At 45.4% G+C, this 20,605-nt stretch overlaps 1 protein-coding gene across 1 annotated transcript in view; it reads left to right on the top strand.

The window, feature by feature from the left end:
• Positions 1 to 20,605, top strand: part of DOCK5 (dedicator of cytokinesis 5) — a 225,542-nt gene that overhangs the window by 112,988 nt on the left and 91,949 nt on the right. Inside the window, exons 5-19 of the mRNA XM_063931864.1 lie at positions 4,556 to 4,652; positions 4,737 to 4,885; positions 4,991 to 5,126; positions 5,208 to 5,365; positions 5,452 to 5,533; positions 12,312 to 12,441; positions 12,540 to 12,612; positions 12,698 to 12,840; positions 14,467 to 14,592; positions 14,682 to 14,806; positions 14,917 to 15,015; positions 16,297 to 16,369; positions 18,393 to 18,496; positions 19,200 to 19,365; positions 19,485 to 19,582. Coding sequence (XP_063787934.1) covers positions 4,556 to 4,652; positions 4,737 to 4,885; positions 4,991 to 5,126; positions 5,208 to 5,365; positions 5,452 to 5,533; positions 12,312 to 12,441; positions 12,540 to 12,612; positions 12,698 to 12,840; positions 14,467 to 14,592; positions 14,682 to 14,806; positions 14,917 to 15,015; positions 16,297 to 16,369; positions 18,393 to 18,496; positions 19,200 to 19,365; positions 19,485 to 19,582 — 1,759 coding nt within the window. The remainder of the gene's footprint in view (positions 1 to 4,555; positions 4,653 to 4,736; positions 4,886 to 4,990; positions 5,127 to 5,207; positions 5,366 to 5,451; positions 5,534 to 12,311; positions 12,442 to 12,539; positions 12,613 to 12,697; positions 12,841 to 14,466; positions 14,593 to 14,681; positions 14,807 to 14,916; positions 15,016 to 16,296; positions 16,370 to 18,392; positions 18,497 to 19,199; positions 19,366 to 19,484; positions 19,583 to 20,605) is intronic.

The following is a 20,605-nucleotide window of genomic DNA, read 5'->3' as shown; positions in this document are numbered from 1 at the left end:
GTCTGCCCTGCATGTCACTCAGACACTCCCTTGAGGCGGACCTCTGCATACACTGCCAATCAGAAGCTTTTAAGCATAACCTGGGTTGGATAACCCGGGTCGCGCTGTTCACACTGCACCCTTACCTGGGTCTGACCTTGGTAGCTACCAGGGTCGAATTCCCGGGTCATTAGACCCGGGTTATATTTCAAGGACCCTTTTACGCTGAGCCATGACCCAGGTAGACCCAGCAATAACACAGGTTATGGCATCAGTGGAAATGCTTTTAACAGTACCAGCCTGACCCCCAACCACTCTGCTACAGACAAACTAGTGATGCTGGGCACAATGATGGCACTTCACAGACTGTGCCCAGAAGCAAGTTCTCCTCCTCTAATACAGCATGTGGCCCAGACTACAAATTGTGGGTGTCCTAGGGTGCAGGCCCCACTGGTAACCCTGCCTGATGCTGGCGCACTAAAGCAAATACTTCCAAGAGTTACTCCACAGGCTCTGCATACCACTGTTAATACCCCATTCACATCGCACAAATAACCCGGTATCGCGTCGGCATATTGCCGGGTCGACACGGGTCAGTGTGCAATGTGAAAGGGCCATGTCCGAATTCCCAGGTCGTCTGATCCGGTAATTCAACCCGGGTAATAAGGGTTATTCCCGGGTTGAATACCGGGTCAGGCGCAGTGTGAATGGGTTGCCGGGTCGATGCGACCCAGTACCCATTCACAGTATAGGGAGAGGCGGCGCGGAGATGAGCTCATCTCCCAGCCCGCCTCCGCCACCCGCCGCTATGGCAACCGACCCGGCAATCTCCAATGCCGGATCTCACCCGGGAAGGACCCGTTTCCCATTCCTGGGTGGGATCCGGCATTGGAGATGTGAAAGGGGTATTAGTGTACAGACCTTCCCCTTTGTAAGCATTGCAGTTTGACCAGGGGCTTGCTAACACATCAGGCTGGGAAATGACATAGTTAAGCTTCTCCCCATTCCGGATGTCCAATGGCATTCTTCTGTATCTGACTCCAATCTGTGCGTGGAGGGATGGATTAATGGGGAAAGAGAAAAAGTAAGTGGGGGAAAGGGAGAGAGAAGAAATGGTCATGAAGAGAAGGGAGGAACAAACTGCAGCCACCTTAGATCCAATCACCTGCCCACTAATCATAGTGATTGCCTGGAGCAGGGTTGTATCTAGGGGTCCGAGCGCCCCTGGCAAAGTAAGGGGCTGGTGCCCCCCTCCTACACACATTTGGAATAAGGTGTGAGTATTGGAAATGGGGCATGGTCTTGTGGGGGACGGGCGTGGAAACAATAGTACTTCCAATTCAAATTATGCCACACAGTAGTGTCCCTCATTCACATTACACCGCACAGTAGTGTCTTGTATTCACGTTACACCATCCCTACCCCACCTTTCCCACAGCCTGACCTTAACCCGCCCCCCCCCCCCCCCCCCCCAAAAAAAAAAAAAAAAAGCCTCTTCAGTGGTGCCTAACCCTAACCCACCCTTCCTAATCTCCCTCCCTGCAGCCTAACCCTAACCCTCCCACACGGCTTGCCAGTGGAGACTTTGGCACCAACTCGAACCTGATTTTGGCATTCTGCATCGCTATCTATGTTGGGATGCCAGCATCAGCATTCCGAGCAGTTTCGGCATGCTGGCGTCAGCTTTCCAACCACCGGGATGCCAAACGCCGGCATCTTGACTGCATCCTGAATGAAATGCTAATGAGCTGCTGTGAGATGAGCCTCAAATGGACCCAGCCATTAACCAAACACCATTAGCTGGATGGTAGAAGGGCTTCCTGTTAGAAAAAACATCAGGGTGCCATCACTTCTAAGATAAAATGATCAATTATACAATTAACTGATATACATTTCCTTGAACCTGGCCATGAAATAGGTAAGATATGTATTTTCTTTATTACACTCAACAAGTTAACGTTTTCACTTACTACTTACTTGCATCTAACATGCATGACAATCGTGTAGTTTTCCAGGTACTACAGTCCCTTCTCCCAAACACTGACACTTATTATTATCTTCAACAACAAATAGATCTATAGCACTGTGCTATATAACAATTGCTGTGTACCTGGTGAGAGTCTGTTACTGCCGGCGTGTCCATCAGCACCGCACTGCACTAGTGATCAGACTAGTGTCTGGCAGCACCGCAATTGTGATCAGACTCACAATAAACTACAGTTCCCAGCAGCCCTTGCTGACTGGAGCTCCCAGCAACAAGGGCTGCTGGGAGCTGTAGTTTATTTTGAGTCTGATTACAAGTGCGGTGCTGTCGGGCACGATTGCCGCTCCAGCAGTAACAGACTCTCACCAGGTACAGTCTGACAGTACTGCTTTTCTATCCTATGGCCGTGGGTGGCACAGCCAGGCGGCGCCCCCTCCTTGTCTGGCGCCCCTGGCGAGTGCCATCCTGGCCAATAGGTAGTTACACCCCTGGCCTGGAGTACTGAGAAGCTTGTGGACCAAATAAATGATCGCTAATTACGCTTTTACATGCGCATAGTAATGTAACCTTGTTCACCTGTGTGTATGAAGCCTTAAGCATTTGAAAGGCTTGAGGAAGTACTTTTAGGGAGGCCCGTGTTAGCATTTTAGAAGGACGTTAATTATTCATGATAAATACTTTGTATCCATATGGTTGCATTTATTTAAGATGAGGAGATAAGATACATTTATACTGCTGTTTATAATTCCTAATGAGCTGGTATAGAGGAAGGCACTTGCAAAACTACAACAGTGAATATAAAAGGACAACCAAACTCACTATTAGTATCTGCTATATATACATGGTCTTTATTTGATTCCTGCAGCTAAATAGAGTGCACAAAGGTTACTGCACGTGCCCAGCATCTGATTCATTGCATTGCATTAGGCGGATGTGTGGTAGTGGAGATGGACAGTAGAGGTAGATCACAGAAGCCACAGTGATAAATCTCCTGGGTAATGGAAAAGCATTTTGCAGGTTCATGTAATTACCGAAAAGCACACAGTGCCTGATGCAGATAATCCGTATGCTGGTTTGGCTACTAGTCCTCATCAGCAGTACACACTTGCTCCTGTCATATACTATGGGCAAAATATACACCACCAAACAGACACATCCAGGCCTCCAGCCAAGTCTGCAGGGCTATCAGAACTTTGCTATGTGAGTACACCCAGTTACGCCCATTCATTCAGAAATGTAGAGGAGATGGAAATGCATATGCCTCTGCTTCACCCGTACCACCATACCAGAGCATGCACAGTGCAAAAATGCTGAAAATATTCTCTCAAACAAAGTGTACATTTAACTATGCATCAACCCTATTGGGGGGAATTCAGTAAGCCGCGATAATCCATTTCCACAGTAAAAACGGGGCTTTTATCGCAACTCGCAATGAGCCGCTGATCAATTGTCCATGAAAACATTTCTGCCAATAATTCTCCATAGGTCTACCGCAAATTTAATTTCACGACCTCCGAGCACAAGGTAAAATGTTGGGATTTGGTTAAGAACCCCTGGGGACCCCCCCCCCCCCCCCCCCTCCTCCCAATGACTAATTAGACACTTATTATTTTTAATTGGACATGTCATTTTATTGTTGACAGAATGCAGAACAATGGAAATTGGGGTACAAGTTGTGGGACAGGTATATTGGGGTACTATATACAAATAGGACAAATGTTTTTAGGCTTGCAGGTGGGACTAATCTTTTTTTTTTTTTTTTTTTTAAGTAGCTTAAATGGCCAAATATATACATATACGTGTTATGTATCCCAAATAGTAGAACATTTATTTTGCAGTTAAAAAAAAAATTGTTTTCTATAATTTGTGGACTTTTTAGAGAAACGCATATACAGTATCATCCATTTTGCACAATTTTAGTACAACAAATCTTTTTATCATGACAACTAACAGACTTCTGTACTGTTTTCCTATATTAGTTTTTGTGCTGTAAATGCAGATTTCCCCATTTTTATTTACACTTGTCTCTGGTGTTGACTCCAAGAATCTTCACGCAAATCCCATTTTGCGGGAGTGTGCAAACCTGTAAAACGCTGCCTTTCACTGCACTTTTCCTGCGATAGCCGCCATAAGCTCAATTGCTGTAAATTACTTCGCTGTTAAAATTAATTCCCCCCATAGTGTGAATCTGTCATCTAATTTGCCTTGTTTCAGGACTTTCTCTCATTTACCACCCACATTAGGCCAGTGAATCATCTCTGAGACCTACACTTTATTTTGTAATTCATGTTGTTCTGTATAATTTATTTCTGTGCTGTTTTAATGTATTGCTTTTTTATCTGAATGATAATACCTGGGTATTTGGGTCATGCAAAAAAACCAAAACCTGATTATTGTATTAGTTAGTAGCACACAAACAGATGTTCATGCAAATTGGTTCTGAGCCGCGTGGGGACCGATGATGGTTTTGGTCCTGATGCGCAAGTGAAGTACCTCTGCTTTAGACCCTATTACTGATACAGCTTTGTCATGAGATGTACAGACCTACTGTACTATGCACAGTCTGTGATGCCTCGTCCCTCTCTGTTACAGGCACCATGAACCAGCAATACTCAGCGAGCTTCCTCTGGTACAGGAGCTCACGGTCACACTACGGGAATGGGGGGTCCTCTGGCACTCGCTGTATGTGGTGAGTTTCATGCTCACTGTAATCTGCAGTATAATGGAGCGCTGTGTAGGAGGGACATCCACAATGCCTTTGTGTTTCTTCCAGCACAACGAGCGGGCACATTTCAGCCAGATACAAAACATGATGTCTCAGCTCATGGAATGGCGCTCGCAGATCATGTCTGGCACGCTACCTAAGGACGACTTAGCAGAACTCAGGAAAAAAGTGACAGCCAAGATTGACTATGGAAATCGGTGAGATCATTGGAGAGCATTGGATATTGATGTTACTGCTGGACTTTACATATATATTGGTATTAGTCATAGTAATTTACACTTTGTGTTATATGTACCTGACAGAATCCTGGAGTTGGATCTTGTGGTCAGAGATGATAATGGAATCATCCTGGATCCAGACGAGACCAGCATCATCGCCCTGTTCCGCTCCCACGAGACCGCCACATGGCGAATTGATGAGAAGATCCAGGAGGAGTCGGTAATGAGACCTGCACATGAAGTACTATGAGAATATCTGTGTATGTTACACCTGTTATATCTGTTGCTCTTTTCCTTTCAGTCCCAGCTACAGCCCCTGGAATGCCGGAGCCCAGCCATGCTCCATGTGGCTCACACCTACAGCCTCTACATTAACCTCAAGAACTTTGTATGTAACATGGCGGAGGATGCAGAACTGCTTATGTGCCTCTATGACCCAGACAGTTCCCACTTCATCAGGTGAGAGGGCTGCTGGGAATGGTGACACATTTGGCCACATGCTGAAGGGTTTGTGCTGATTCTGAGCATCCTATCTTTACCTGCAGTGAGAATTATCTGGTGCGCTGGAGCAGCTCTGGTATGCCTAAAGACATAGAGAAATTAAATAACTTGCAGGCAGTGTTCACTGTAAGTATTCCTCTCCTTATATGTATCTGATCCTCCTATAATACTCCCCCTCAGTTCTTATGTGTCTCTTATTCTTCTGCACTTTGATCTGTCTGCACTATATATTGTCACCACAGTCCCTCCACCTGTCCTCCATCCTCATAAAAAGGGGAATTGAGACAAGGGACTCGGATGTAATCATGCCGCTGTATAAGGCATTGGTACGTCCGCACCTGGAAAATTGTGTTCAGTTTTGGGCACCATTGTATAAAAAAGACATCAGTGAACTCGAAAGTGTTCAAGGGCGAGCTACTAAATTGATTAAAGGCCTAGAAGGACTGGACTATAAGGAAAGACTTACTAGGCGGAGTATGTATACACTAGAAAAGAGGCGCCTAAGACGAGATATTATTAATATCTTCAAATATGTAAAGGGACATCACAAAGAGTTATCAGAGGAATTATTTATTAAAAGAACACAGTTTAGGACACGTGGGCACTCGCTGCGACTGGAGGAGAGAAAGTTCCGAACGCAGCGGAGGAAAGGGTTCTTCACTGTTAGGGCAATCAGGATGTGGAATTCCCTGCCAGGGAAGGTGGTAATGGCGGACTCTGTAATTGGATTTAAAAAAGGAATGGATACATATCTGAATTAAAAAGCTATCCAAGGTTATAATACTTAAAATATCAACGTGGTTAAACCGGGGGTAACATGAGTTATAGTAGCTAACTAGTCATAAAACATTATTTAGCAAGTATGTAGAATCATCACAACTTAAAACAGGTTGAACACGATGGGCAATTTGTCTCTATTCAACCTCAAATACTATGTTACTATGTATATCGCACTGACCACATATCTACAGTAGTTGCTTTTAAATGGGATTTTACAGCCTCAGATTTCTGCATTTTAACTATTCCCTCTTTGTACTGATCTATCCTGGCTCTAGCTCTTCCCTTGTTCTTATAATTATTATCCTTTATTTATATGGTGCCACGAGGGATCCACAGTGCCCTATTACAGAGTACATAAATAAGGAAAACAGTTACTTACAGCTGAAGACAATATAGGACAAGTACAGGGTAAATAAACATAGCTACATTAGCATAACTTCATGTTTTTGAGGAATATTATTATATTAGTAGTATTATTATTATTGTATGCATCACGGAACCACTGCCGCAGGATGCGCAGTTCATTTCAGGTCCAGCTCTTGGCAATAAGTTTGCTGGGCTGAAATAATTTTTCATGTGCAAATATGGGAAGATATCATGCTATGTTAATAGGAGACACTGTCCTAAGGGGAGTGCTACAATATACATAGAAACATAGAATTTGACGGCAGATAAGAACCACTTGGCCTATCAAGTCTGACCCTTTTTTTTTTATCCTTTAGGCAATCTCAACCCTTTTTGAACCTTAATTTTTTGTAAGGATATTCATATGCCTTATATATTAGGTAGACGGTCTGAATGTCAACATTCATAGGGGGAATTCAAATGTTTGAAAAGTCAGTTGGGTGTCTGTTTTTTCCTATCTAATAGACAGTAAAAAACAGACACCCAACCGACTTTTGAAACATTTGAATTTCCCCCATAATGTCGACATTGAAAAGGTTGACAGTCTTTCCCAATCCAAAAATCAGAGGGTCTTAGAGAATTGTAGCAGCCAAGGAGACAATAGCTCGGACATACAACAGGGTTGGCAGGGGCACCCCATCATGTATCCCTGCATAAGAGACGTTATTGTATCTGTAAATGGGCTTGATGACTAAAAGACAGAAGCTGTACCCTCATAATTAGGCCATAACCAAAATTTAGCAGAATCCAAATCTTTTGGGACATCCTATTTTATTATCATTGATCTATGGTCTGCAGTGCCAGATAGTTTGGAAGACACAACATACATTAAATTGCCACATACAAGGTAGACATAATGAGTGCGTATGTGAAAACAAAGTGTAGAGTGTGATTTAAGGTTATCGAATCCTGATTTTCTACATATGTGTTAGCATGGGGCATCTAGATCCTTAGTTTGTGTGCACAGAGTGGAGGAAGAATATAACTGGTGATCAGACGGACAGAGTTGTTGAGGTCTCACACCCCAGGCATCATCACAGAGCTTAAATGAGGGATTTATGGGAGTATGCACATATCCTTAGTTATAAGTTTCCAAGTTGATGGTATCAGGATCCCGGCACTTGGGATGCCGGCAGTCAGAATACCGACAGTGGCATCCCGACGCTCAGGATCCCAACAACTTCTAAGCAAGTATGCTACCCCTAATCCCTAACCTCCCTAACCCTTTATACCCACACCCTAACCCTCCCCAGTGGTACCTAACTCTAACCCCCTCTCCCGCAGCCTAAACCTACCCTTCCCCCTCATGAGGCTTACCTCTCAGCCGTCCCGGTAGACCTTCCCAAACAGTGTTGGTATTCTGACTGCCGGGATCCCGAACGCCGTGCACAAGTTTATATGTATTAGCTTTAATAAATATACACCTGTATTTGTCCTTGTCTTTAAGAGTTACAGCACTTTCAGGGGGATATGTACTAAGCAGTGATAAAAGTAGAGAAGTGAGCCAGTGGATGTTATGTCAATGCTGATTGGTTGCCACAAGCAACTTCTCCACTGTCTCACTTCTCCACTTTTATCACTTCTTAGTACAGTACATGTCTCCCTTAGTTTTATTATTCTAATGACTTTCATTCCAGTATTTGGATCTCATGTTAGATATGTAAAGTATTTGTTAGAATCATGTTACTGTACCAACCACTCAACCCCTAGTAACCACTTCTCCCAGCCCCAAAACATAAATATTTTCACTCAATACTGAACTAAAAACAGTGTAACCTATGTGGACACAAAGGGATCCTCAACCTTATTACGCAGAGGTTGCAGTCCTTAAATAGAAATATCAGCAATTTATAATGTAGTGACTTTGCTGTCTCCTGATGACACAGTATCATTGTCTAGAGCAGTGATGGCTAACCTTGACACTCCAGCTGTTGTTGAACTACACATTCCAGCATGCCCTGCATCAGTTTTAGTATGGCCAAATAGCAAAACTGATGCAGGGCATGCTGGGATGTGTAGTTCAACAACAGCTGGAGTGTCAAGGTTAGCCATCACTGGTCTAGAGGCTGCATTATTAATCAGAGTTCCTTCCTTCTATAACAAATTGAAAAGTGCTAGTTGCTGTCCAAGAGACTTGATTATCATAAACCTCTCGTAGCCAAAAACCACATCCATAGGGCAATGCATCTTTTCATCATATGATGATATTAAGATCATGTCACATCACATTGCAAGGTGCAGTAAGATAGATTGACAGCTCCATGTATTGCATAGTTATATATATGCAAAGAAAGAGACATAAACCTTATCTTCCATACTCCACGACCACCAGTACTGATCTCTACTATTTTCCATCCTTCTCATTACCCCTGCTCCCCATCCTCCACTACTTCTCACCTGTGCAGCTTCTCCTGAACCACTTCTCATATCTCCAGCTTCCCATCGTGCACCAATTCTCACCACCCAGTCTTCACGTCCTGCACCAATTCTCATGCTTCCCATTCTTCACCAATTCTCAACTTCTTTTTTTTTTTTAAACTCTTTTTATTGAAGCACAAGCATCAATTACAGACATCACATGCAATAGGTATAGTATAACTCTTGTAACATAGTGATAGAGGTACAGTAATCCCAGAGACAGTGTTGTTACAAGCATATCGAAGAAAAAAGCAGAACAAGGAAAAATAAAATCAATGTGATAAATATACCAGATACCCATTAAATTAACATCACCTGATGCTCAGCTTCACCACTACTATTTCTGCATTTTCCAAACCAAACAAACTGGGAAGCAGCTGCTGGTCTGCAGTCTGCTTCCCTGAAAACAATTCTCAACTTCTATGCTTCCCATTATCCTCCACTTCTCACCTCCCAAGCTTCCCATACTGCACCAATTCTCAACTTCTGTGCTTTCCATACTGCACAACTTCTCACGGGTGGTCTTCAGTATGCCGACTGACGGGATCCCGGCGCACAGTATACCGGCGCCGGGATCCTGACAGCCGGCATACCGACACTTATTCTCCCTTGTGGGGGTCCACAACCCCCCTGGAGGGAGAATAAAATAGCGTGGCGCCCGTAGCGCGCCACAGTGCCCGTAGCGTGGCAAGCCCGCAAGGGGCTCATTTGCGCTCGCCAAACTGTCGGTAAGCCGGCGGTCGGGCTCCCGGCGCCGGTATGCTGGTCGCCGGGAGCCCGACCACCGGCATACCATAGTGAACCCCTTCTCACCTCCTCAGCTTCCCATCCTGCACCAATTATATCCTCCTATGCTTTCTATCATGCACCAATTCTCAACTCCCCAGCTTCTCTCCCTTCATCACTTCTCTCCTCCTCAGCTTCTCTTTCTCCATCACTTTTCACCTCTTCGGCTTCCCATCCTCCACCACTTCTCACCTCCCAAGCTTCCCATCCTGCACCAATTCTCTCTTCCTATGCTTCCCATCCTGCACCAATTCTCTCTTCCTATGCTTCCCATCCTGCACCAATTCTCTCTTCCTATGCTTCCCATCCTGCACCAATTCTCTCTTCCTATGCTTCCCATCCTGCACCAATTCTCTCTTCCTATGCTTCCCATCCTGCACCAATTCTCTCTTCCTATGCTTCCCATCCTGCACCAGTTCTCACCTCTCCAGCTTCTCAACCTGCACCAAATCTCACTGCCCCAACTTCCCATCATGCTCCAATTCTCACCTCCCTTGCTTTCCATCCTGCCCCAATTCTCATCTCCTGTGCTTCCCATCCTGCACCACTTTGCTCCTCCCATGTTTCACATCCTGCACCAAGTGTCACCTCCCCAGCACCACATCATGGACCAATTCTTTCCTCCTATGCTTCCCATCCTGCACTAATTATTTCCTTATATGATTCCCATCCTGCACCAATTCTCAACTGTCCTGCTTCTCCTCCCCCACCACTTCTCACCTCCCCAGCTTCCTATCCTGCACCAATTCCCACCTCCCTTGCTTCCAATCCTGCACCAATACTCACCCCCTAACTTCCCATTCTGCATCACTTCTCACCTCCCCAACTTCCCATCCTGGACCAATTCTCATTTACCATGCTTCACATCCTGCAACACTTTGCTGCTCCCTTGCTTCCCATCCTGCACAAATTCTCATCTCCCCAGAACCTCATCCTGAACCACTACTCCCCTTCCAAGCTTCCTTTCCTTCACCAACACTCACAAACCCAACTTCCCATCCTGCACAAATTCTCATCTCCCCAGAACCTCATCCTGAACCACTAATCTCCTTTCATGTTTCTCATCTTTCACCAACACTCACATCCCCAACTTACCATCCTGCACAAATTCTCATCTCCCATGCTTCCTATCCTGCACCAGTTCTCGCCTCACCAACTTCCTATCCTGCACCAATTCTCACCTCAACAGCTTCTCATCCTCCACCGATTCTCATCCTTCCTGCCTTCCACCGACTCCGTGCCTAATTCAGATGTGATCGCAGCAGCAAATTTGTTAGCTAATGGACAAAACCATGTGCACTGCGAGGGGGGGCAGATATAACATGTGCATAGAGAGTTAGATTTGGATGTGGAGTGTTCAAACTGAAATCTAAATTGCAGTGTAAAAATAAAGCAGCCAGTATTTACCCTGCACAGAAACAAAATAACCCACCCAAATCTAACTCTCTCTTCACATTATATCTGCCCTCCCCCCCTTCCCTGCAGTGCACATGGTTTTGCCCATTAGCTAACAAATTTGCTGCTGTGATCAGATCTGAATTAGGCCCTTAGTTTTTAATACTTAACTTTCTTAAGCTACATTTCTTCTCCAAACTATGTTCCTTCCTCCACGTGTTATCACCACCAAACTACTTCCATCAATTCTGACCTTCCATACATCCTCCGTTCTATTGGGATCAGTACGTAATCCCGCTGGACGGGATCCCGGCGGTGGAAATACCGACGCCGGAATCCCGACCACACAATCCCGACGGGTGGCAAGCGGAACGCAGCCCCTTGCGGGCTCGCTTCGCTCACCACGCTGCGGGCACACTATTATATTCTCCCTCTATGGGTGTCGTGGACACCCACGGAGGGAGAATATGTCGGGATTGTGGCGGTCGGGATTCCGGCGTCGGTATTTCGACCGCCGGGATCCCGTCCAGCGGGATGTTGACCGCATCCCGTTCTATTCTCTTCTACTTCATGTGCTTCCCAACTTCATCTATGCTTCTGCCTACCCTTGATTTTCTTTCAAATATGTTTTTTTTTCCTGCTTTATAATACAGCTACAGAAGGAGCCGCACTCATCTAGTGCGGCTCCATCGCATACGTGCACTCCTAGCGGGACTAAGCGATCCGGCGCCTAGTCCCACCACAGGAGTGCACAGAGACGCACCCATTATAGTGAATATGGTTCGTGCGCATCACGTACGTGGCGATAGGCATACCCAGGCACAGACGGAGCCACAATTAGCGTGGCTCCACCTGTACTGTATTTTGTAAATAACATTCTGGATACAAACACAACATATAGATCTTTATCTCTGTCTTGTCTTTTTTACCCATAGTCCTAGGTATTGCTGCTCTTAAATTTGATGATCTTTTTGATGTGTGCTCCTCAGTACCCACCAAAGTAAACTCTCACTTATACCTGCATATAGCTTTCTTCTCTCTGACCTTCAGTCCTCTCCTTGCTGACTTGAGCCACCTCCATTTTGTTTTTCATTCTAGTTTTGACCTCTCTTCTCTTCAGGACCTTAGCAGTCTGGATTTGATACGTCCCCGGATCAGCCTGGTGTGTCAGATTGTGCGCGTAGGGCACATGGAGATGAAGGATGGAAAGAAACACACATTTGGCTTAAGAAGACCATTTGGTGTAGCAGGTAACCGTACCATTACAAATAGAAATATCCAGAGAAGCGGTAAAGTAATGCTTATTTGTCAATTCCACATGGGTAGTCTGACTGTTTATCTGTTGCAGTGATGGACATATCAGACGTAATCCATGGAAAGGTTGATGATGAGGAGAAGCAACATTTTATACCTTTTCATCCGTAAGTCCTAGTCACCCTATACCACAAGATTAACGTTTGTGTGATTAGAAAGATCATTCATGACTCTTCATAAATTTCTCATCAGGATGGCTAAAGAGACATACATCAGCCAGCGGCAGCTCATCATGTCTCCTCTGAGTACATCCCGGGTACTTGCAGAGAATGAACCACTCCCCACCATCTACAACAAGGTGATCGCGGCCAAGGAAGTCAACCACAAGGGGCAGGGTATGGCCACACAGACCATGAGGGGCAGGGTTTGGCCACACAGACCACGAGGGGCAGAGTTTGGCCACACAGACCACGAGGGGCAGAGTTTGGCCACACAGACCACGAGGGGCAGGGTTTGGCCACACAGACCACGAGGGGCAGGGTTTGGCCACACAGACCACGAGGGGCAGGGTTTGGCCACACAGACCACGAGGGGCAGGGTTTGGCCACACAGACCTCGAGGGGCAGGGTTTGGCCACACAGACCACGAGGGGCAGGGTATGGCCACACAGACCACGGGGGGCAGGGTATGGCCACACAGACCACGGGGGGAAGGGTATTGCCACACAGACCACGGGGGCAGGGTATGGCCACACAGACCACGGGGGGCAGTGTATGGCCACACAGACCACGGGGGGCAGTGTATGGCCACACAGACCACGGGGAGCAGTGTATGGCCACACAGACCACGGGGAGCAGTGTATGGCCACACAGACCATGGGGAGCAGTGTATGGCCGTTCAGATCACGAGGGGCAGGGTATGGCTATACAGGCTACGAGGGGCAGGGTGTGGCTACACAGACCACGAGGGGCAGGGTATGACTACATAGACCACGAGGGGCAGGGTATGGCCGTGCATATTACCAGGGGAAGGGTATGGTCGCACAGATCACAAAGGGTAGAGCATGGACAGGCTAACCACCAGGGGCAAGGTATGGATGGGTTAGCCCCAATGGGAAGGATATGGCCACACAGATCACAAGGGGCAGGGTATGTCCCCTCAGATCACGAAGGGCAGGGAATGTGCACTCAGACCACGAGGGGCAGTGTATGGCCGCTCAGACCACAAGGGGCAGGGTATGGACGGGTCAACCACCAGAGACAGGGTATGGACGGGTCAACCACCAGAGACAGGGTATGGACGGATCAACCACCAGAGACAGGGTATGGACGGGTCAACCACCAGGGACAGGGTATGGACAGGCAAACAACCAAGAACAAGGAAATGGACAGGCAAACCACAAGGGGCATGGTATGGACAGGCAAACCACTAAGGACAGAGTATAGACAGGCAAACTAACAAAGACAGAGTATGGGCAGGCTAACCACCAGGGTTAGGGTTTTTATAGGCAAACCACCAGGGGCAGAGTGTAGACATTTAAACCACCAGAGACAGGGTATGGACGGGTCAACCACCAGAGACAGGGTATGGACGGGTCAACCACCAGGGACAGGGTATGGACAAGCAAACAACCAAGAACAAGGAAATGGACAGGCAAACCACAAGGGGCATGGTATGGACAGGCAAACCACTAAGGACAGAGTATAGACAGGCAAACCAACAAAGACAGAGTATGGGCAGGCTAACCACCAGGGTTAGGGTATTTATAGGCAAACCACCAGGGGCAGAGTGTAGACATATAAACCACAAGGGACAAGGTATGGACACATAAACCACAATAGTTGATAATAAGGAACAGCTGTAGAGTAGTTCCACATGCTTTGCCCATGCATCTTGGTACATAAGAATGGAACATAATGTCTATGTAGGTGACATAATTATACCTAATCAAACATAGAGTTAGTAATCTCTTATGTGTGAATTGTTCCTTTGATGTATCCTTTTTCCCTGCATCTTCTCAGGGCTCTGGATTTCTCTAAAGCTTCTCCCTGGAGACTTGAGTCAGGTACAGAAGGAGTACTCTCACCTAGTGGACAGATCTACTGCTGTAGCACGGAAAATGGGCTTCCCAGAGATCATCCTGCCAGGTACATATTTAATCGATCACGTTATGCAGAATGCTCCAGTAGAGAATTGGTTGTTAGCCACTGATGTCCCCGTTCTGATGCTTTTGCAGGAGATGTGCGAAATGATATATATGTCACTCTTATCCAGGGAGAGTTTGACAAGGGCAAGAAGAAAACCCCTAAAAATGTGGAAGTCACAATCTCTGTCCATAACCAGGATGGTGCTTTGCTAGAGGTGAAACGTCTCTTTGTATCACACATTTAATGTAAAGCAGACCCTAATTCACAGATTAGGAAGTTACTTTCTGGACCTGATATTTAACATACTTCTCTTATTGTTCTCAGAAAGCTATAATCCCTGGGGCGGGACAGGAGGGACTTCCAGAATATAAATCTGTTGTGTATTATCAGGTCAAGCAGCCATGTTGGTATGAAACAATCAAGGTTAGTAATGATCTGTGATATATCGGCCTAGATGTGTTCTTACATGTTATACGACACAGTGCTGCAAGCGTAGCCTTCCCTTTGCATCATCATCATTATTATGCTCACACTCCAGAGGTTCCTTCTTACTGTTCCTCAGCCTCTTCCGAGACATCTGAGCGACACAAAGCGGGAGATGCACAAAATCTTGGAGAGCGATAAACTACCAACCAATCAACTGCTAACTGTCATTTTTCAAACAAACACAGGCTGTAAAATGGTAGAAGCTGATTGGCTGGTACTTAGGGGGACATTTACTAAGCAGTGATAAGAACGGAGAAGTGAGCCAGTGGAGAAGTGCCCATGGCAACCAATCAGCACTGACGTAACATCTATAGTTTGCATACTATAAAATTATACAGAGCTGCTGATTGGTTCATGGGGCAGCTTCTCCACTGGCTCACTTCTCCATGCTGATCACTGCTTAGTAAATGTCTCCCTTAGTCTCTCCCTATTTTATCTCTCCGAGTTTTGATACATCTCCCCGACAGGGTGGTAGCTGCACTGGAGTGGCGATAACGAGTTTAAGATTTTGTTCTGTGCGCTAACTCTCAAGCTGAGTCAGGGGAGCATTTTCCTGCAGAAATACTGAGGAGAATGCATAGAAAATCTAACATCTTATATTTGTTTTTGTTTTTATACAATGCATAAAGCACTCTGTAACAATCAGTTTATCTGGGGAAAAACCGTTCTCTTTAAGTAAGCTTTAGTAAATGATGACATCATTTTATAGCAGAACATCCCAGCAACGTTTTCCACAGTTGACGTAATGGTTCAATATACTGCCTCACTGCACTGAGGTTTTGGGTTTGATTCCCATGAAGACCCTAGACTTTATTTAGACTTTGTTCTTTCCATGTGTATATGTGCATCCATGTAACATACTGGGACACGGACTGATGTGAATGACCAAGTATTCTCTGTAATGCACTGTGTAATATGTGTGCGCTATATACCAGTTGCACACGGGAAAATACGCCGTTCTGCATACCAACCAACCAACTTTCTTTAATATGCTAAAATTAAGTGCACTATGAAATGGAAACATGCAATCCAGTTGCTATAGGCAACACTACCTTCCCCATGTGTACCAGATTTAGTAAACTATTTTAATCGTAGTTATTTCAATGAATTGCATCAAATTTTCTCCCATCTTTCACTACTATCTTCTTATCCTTCCAGTATTTCTATACTTTGTCCTGGATATAGTATATGCTTTTATTCTATCTATACACTGTGCAGGTTTCTGTTCCCATTGAGGACGTCAGTCATTGCCATCTGCGCTTCAATTTCCGGCATCGTTCTTCTCAGGAATGTGAGTTCCTCTTTCTCCTATCATTATTGCATGTCACATGGCCACGGAATTTTATTATATCTTACCACTGTGATTAAATGCTCTATTCACCTTATGTAAGTGGAAGGAAACAATTGTCCTTTATACACCCCGTGAAAAGCTCCCTTCAGTCAGTAGGCTCACAGATAGGAAGTATGGTGTGTGTATAATAGGAAATGCTTCTGCCATGTTCATTACAAATGTGTTCTTATTATACACTACTGTTGCAGTCACGCCAAACATCCCTTCTCGGTGCACCAGGTCCCGTGTGACTAGTCTTGCGGCAAGTGTCTTTTATTGTCTTATTTTGCTCAAATGTGCATCATAATTGCAATGCGATGTGGCAAAACCACTGCACTGATTCATTTGATATGCAACACCTGTATATCTGTGTACAACGGAGTATGAATCTGTATACGATGTGCTACAGTGGGGCGCACTTGGCTTTTCTTCACGCCAAGTTCTGTTATGCAAACTTAGTCTTACACAGATGTGCAAGTGTCACATGTCTAATTGAGCAGAAGAAGATTTGTCGCATTGCATTGCAATCAATACACACTTGAGCAAAAATAAGCTACACCGCTCAGAAAGGCTCATTTGCGCCAGGCATCATGGCCAGCTCCAGGCATGTTCCAATGGAGCGGCCGTGAAGGGCGCCGCAAGCTAGTGCCGCCATATTGGAGCCTGCCAGGAGCAGGACAGGTCCTGCAGCGCTACACTTGCTGTTTCTGTGTGTGCCGACGAGGGGGAGTGATGTGGGCGGGACAACTCCTCTGTGCGGCGCTGACGTCCGACGCCACACAGAGTAGCTTTGCCTTAGTCCGCCTACAGCACTCCCCCTCGTCGGCACACACAGCCACTGATAGGAGCGGGCCATGGGACGGACGCTGCTGCAGACTCAGTGCAGCTGTCTCGCGACCGAACACATGCGGGGGCTTTGTGCATCTGGCACTCCGGGGGCTTTGTGCATCTGGCACTCCGGGGGCTTTGTGCATCTGGCACTCCGGGGGCTTTGTGTATCTGGCACTCCGGGGGGGCGTATAATGTGTATCTGGCACTGCTGGGGGCGTATAATGTGTACCTGGCACTGCTGGGGGCGTATAATGTGTACCTGGCACTGCTGGGGGCGTATATTGTGTACCTGGCACTGCTGGGGGCGTATAATGTGTACCTGGCACTGCTGGGGGCGTATAATGTGTACCTGGCACTGCTGGGGGGCGTATAATGTGTACCTGGCACTGCTGGGGGCGTATAATGTGTACCTGGCACTGCTGGGGGCGTATAATGTGTACCTGGCACTGCTGGGGGCGTATAATGTGTACCTGGCACTGCTGGGGCCGTGTGTGTATCTGGCACTGCACACTATACTGGAGAAATTCTGTTTAAAGTACACTACTGTGGGCGTTGTGTAAGGCTGCTAATTGTGTGTGTAGAGTAGAGATGTGCCGGTTCGGTTTTACTTGGGGCTCGAAACGGCATCTTATTGGATCACGGATGTCACGCGTTTTGGATAGACAATAAGCAAAACCAGAAATACCCGAGTAAATCTGAGTAAAACCAAACCCGCTCATCTCTAGTGTAGAGGGCTGTGAAAATATATTTATAGTCTGATTATATAAAGTTGCGAGGCCACTTGGGGCACTTTCAGATTGTCTCACTCAGGGTGCTAGCAGGCCTGGAGCCGGCCCTGCCAGGCGTATTGAGGCTAGTTGCATGACGACACGTCCGCATCTCTAAGTTCCTCTGTTCTGATGGTACAGATGTAGCCATGCTCATTTATGCTACGATGCAGGATTCTCCAACATGGCTTGCTGCATGATTTGTCGGACTGCGACTATTCACAGTCTGCAAATGCTCCATTGCTTCTAAAGAAATGAATGAAGTGATCGCCGGCTGCGACTGATAAAACATGCCGCTTCGCAGTAAGATGAGCATGGCTACAGCTGTACCTGAATTTTTTATGTTTTGGCGAGCTGGTTTTCTTACCCCTATTCTATTATCCCAGCTCGTGACAAGTCCGAGAAGGTATTTGGAGTGGCTTTTGTCAGGCTGATGAACCAAGATGGGACAACACTGAGGGACGGAGCTCATGACCTAATCCTCTATAAGGTGATGGTGTTTGGTATGATCAAAGCGAATAATTTTTCTAGAGATGTGATGTTCCTGTGCAATATTGATTAAATAAAGTTTGTTGTATACAGTTCAATTAATTACTTTTTTTTTGTTTGTTTGTTTTGATAAGTGATATGGGTGCTGAAATACTCCTACAGAACCATATGATATGAAGCATGCCTTCACTAGGGTAAAACTCAACCAATCAAAGGGTTTTCTAAAACTCCAGATGAAATATAAATAAATAAAATAGTCGGATCGAAAATCATAAAACAGTCAATCCTGTAGGTCAAGACTCTCATCAAATGATTACAGTCCTCATCAATCTAATGGATACTTTGGTTTCTTCAGATTACACATGCGTCCCTCAGTGGGCCTAATTCAGAGCTGTTCACAGCAGCAACATTTTTCTCTAATTGGCAAAACCATGTGCAGTGCAGGTGGTGCAGATATAACATGTGCAGAGAGATTCAATTTGGGTGGGGTGTCTTCAAACTGAAATCTAAATTTCAATGTAAAAATAAAGCAGCCAGTATTTACCCTGCACAGAAACAATATAACCCACCCAAATCTAACTCTCCCTGCACATGTTATATCTGCACCACCTGCACTGCACATTGGGGGTCATTTTGAGTTGATCGTAGCTGTGCTAAATTTACATGCATTACATTTTAGACATAATTCTCATGTTTAACCTTAGGGTGATAGTAAAAAGTCTGACGACGCCAAGCTATACTTATTGCTGCCCGGTACTAAAGAGGAGGAAGAAGAGATACGCTCTCCAAGAGGACACACCAGTCTCACCCCCACTAAGGACAGTTTCCAGATCAGCACGTTGATCTGTTCCACCAAACTCACACAGAACGGTGAGTGAGATCAGGTCTCCAGAATGTTGCAGGATGTGCTTGACACATGTTGTATGTAGCGCAGAATACTGGGGTCGGGCGGTCATGTGACATGTCTTTCATATCTAATGTCTCCACAGTGGATTTACTTGGCCTGTTAAATTGGCGCTCTAACCCCAAGCCTGTTTCTCAAGCACTGCGTAACCTGATGGAGGTGGATGGAGGTGAGATCATGAAGGTAAGTGATAAGCTGAAACTCCGCACTGTTAGATTATTTTTTTTATGACCGTATATTGAGTGTGAATTTAATCATCTGTTACAAAAGTAATGGAGTTATAATGTTGACAGTTTCAGAGCTTGGTGATTGTTTTTCGTAAACTCCTTGTTTCAGGTCATAATGTTTTGGTGAAGACCAGAACCTTGACTCAGTGATTCTAAAATGTTTTCTTCTTCAGCCATTTTGTTGTAGACTTACTTGAGTATTCAGGACCATTGTTGGTGCTGCATGATGCACATTCAACCAAGATTCATATCTCAGCGGCTTCCTCAGAAGCAACTAATAAATGATTACTGTTTATGCAAAATTCTAATATCTAAAAACTTTATATTTGGGCACAAATTTGTATCTTTAATAGAAGCAGATACTGGACACTAAAGTTTACGTTTTGTATTTTATATGTGACAAAGAGCCATTCATGTCCTCAATCACGGACGCTCATTTGTGGAGCTGCAAATGCTAAGGGGCCCATTTATCAACGAGTGATAAAACTCATTATAAATGATAAAACTTGTTGCATATGAAAAATGGAGCTCCAGCCAGTCAGCTCCCAACTGTCATTTTTCAAACACATGACAGGAGCAGAACACATGACCGTTCGGAGCCAATTGGCTGGAGCACCATTATCATATGCAATGAGTTTTACCATACACTAGTTTTATCACTCGTTGATAAATGAGCCCCTAATTGTATTTCCAGCAGTTGTGCCATCTTATTAATTATTTATTTTTTTATTAACAGTTTCTTATATAGCACAGCAAATTCTGTTGCGCTTTACAACTGGAACTCATGCAGTATTTTATGTAAATCACCTGGATTGTGGGTGACATGGAGTATGGGACAAAGGGAGTTTCCAGGGGCAACTTCAAAACTGGAATGTGGTTGACACACTTATACAATACAGACAAACTACATCTGCATTAAAACAATAAATAAATAAAGCGTACTGTGGTGGTGCATTGCATTTGCAGCGCTACATCAGTT

The sequence above is a fragment of the Pseudophryne corroboree genome, chromosome 6, assembly GCF_028390025.1.
Source record: "Pseudophryne corroboree isolate aPseCor3 chromosome 6, aPseCor3.hap2, whole genome shotgun sequence".
Lineage (NCBI taxonomy): Eukaryota > Metazoa > Chordata > Amphibia > Anura > Myobatrachidae > Pseudophryne > Pseudophryne corroboree.
The sequence above is the reverse complement of the archived record's forward strand: the minus strand, read 5'-3'. Positions and strand labels throughout refer to the sequence as shown.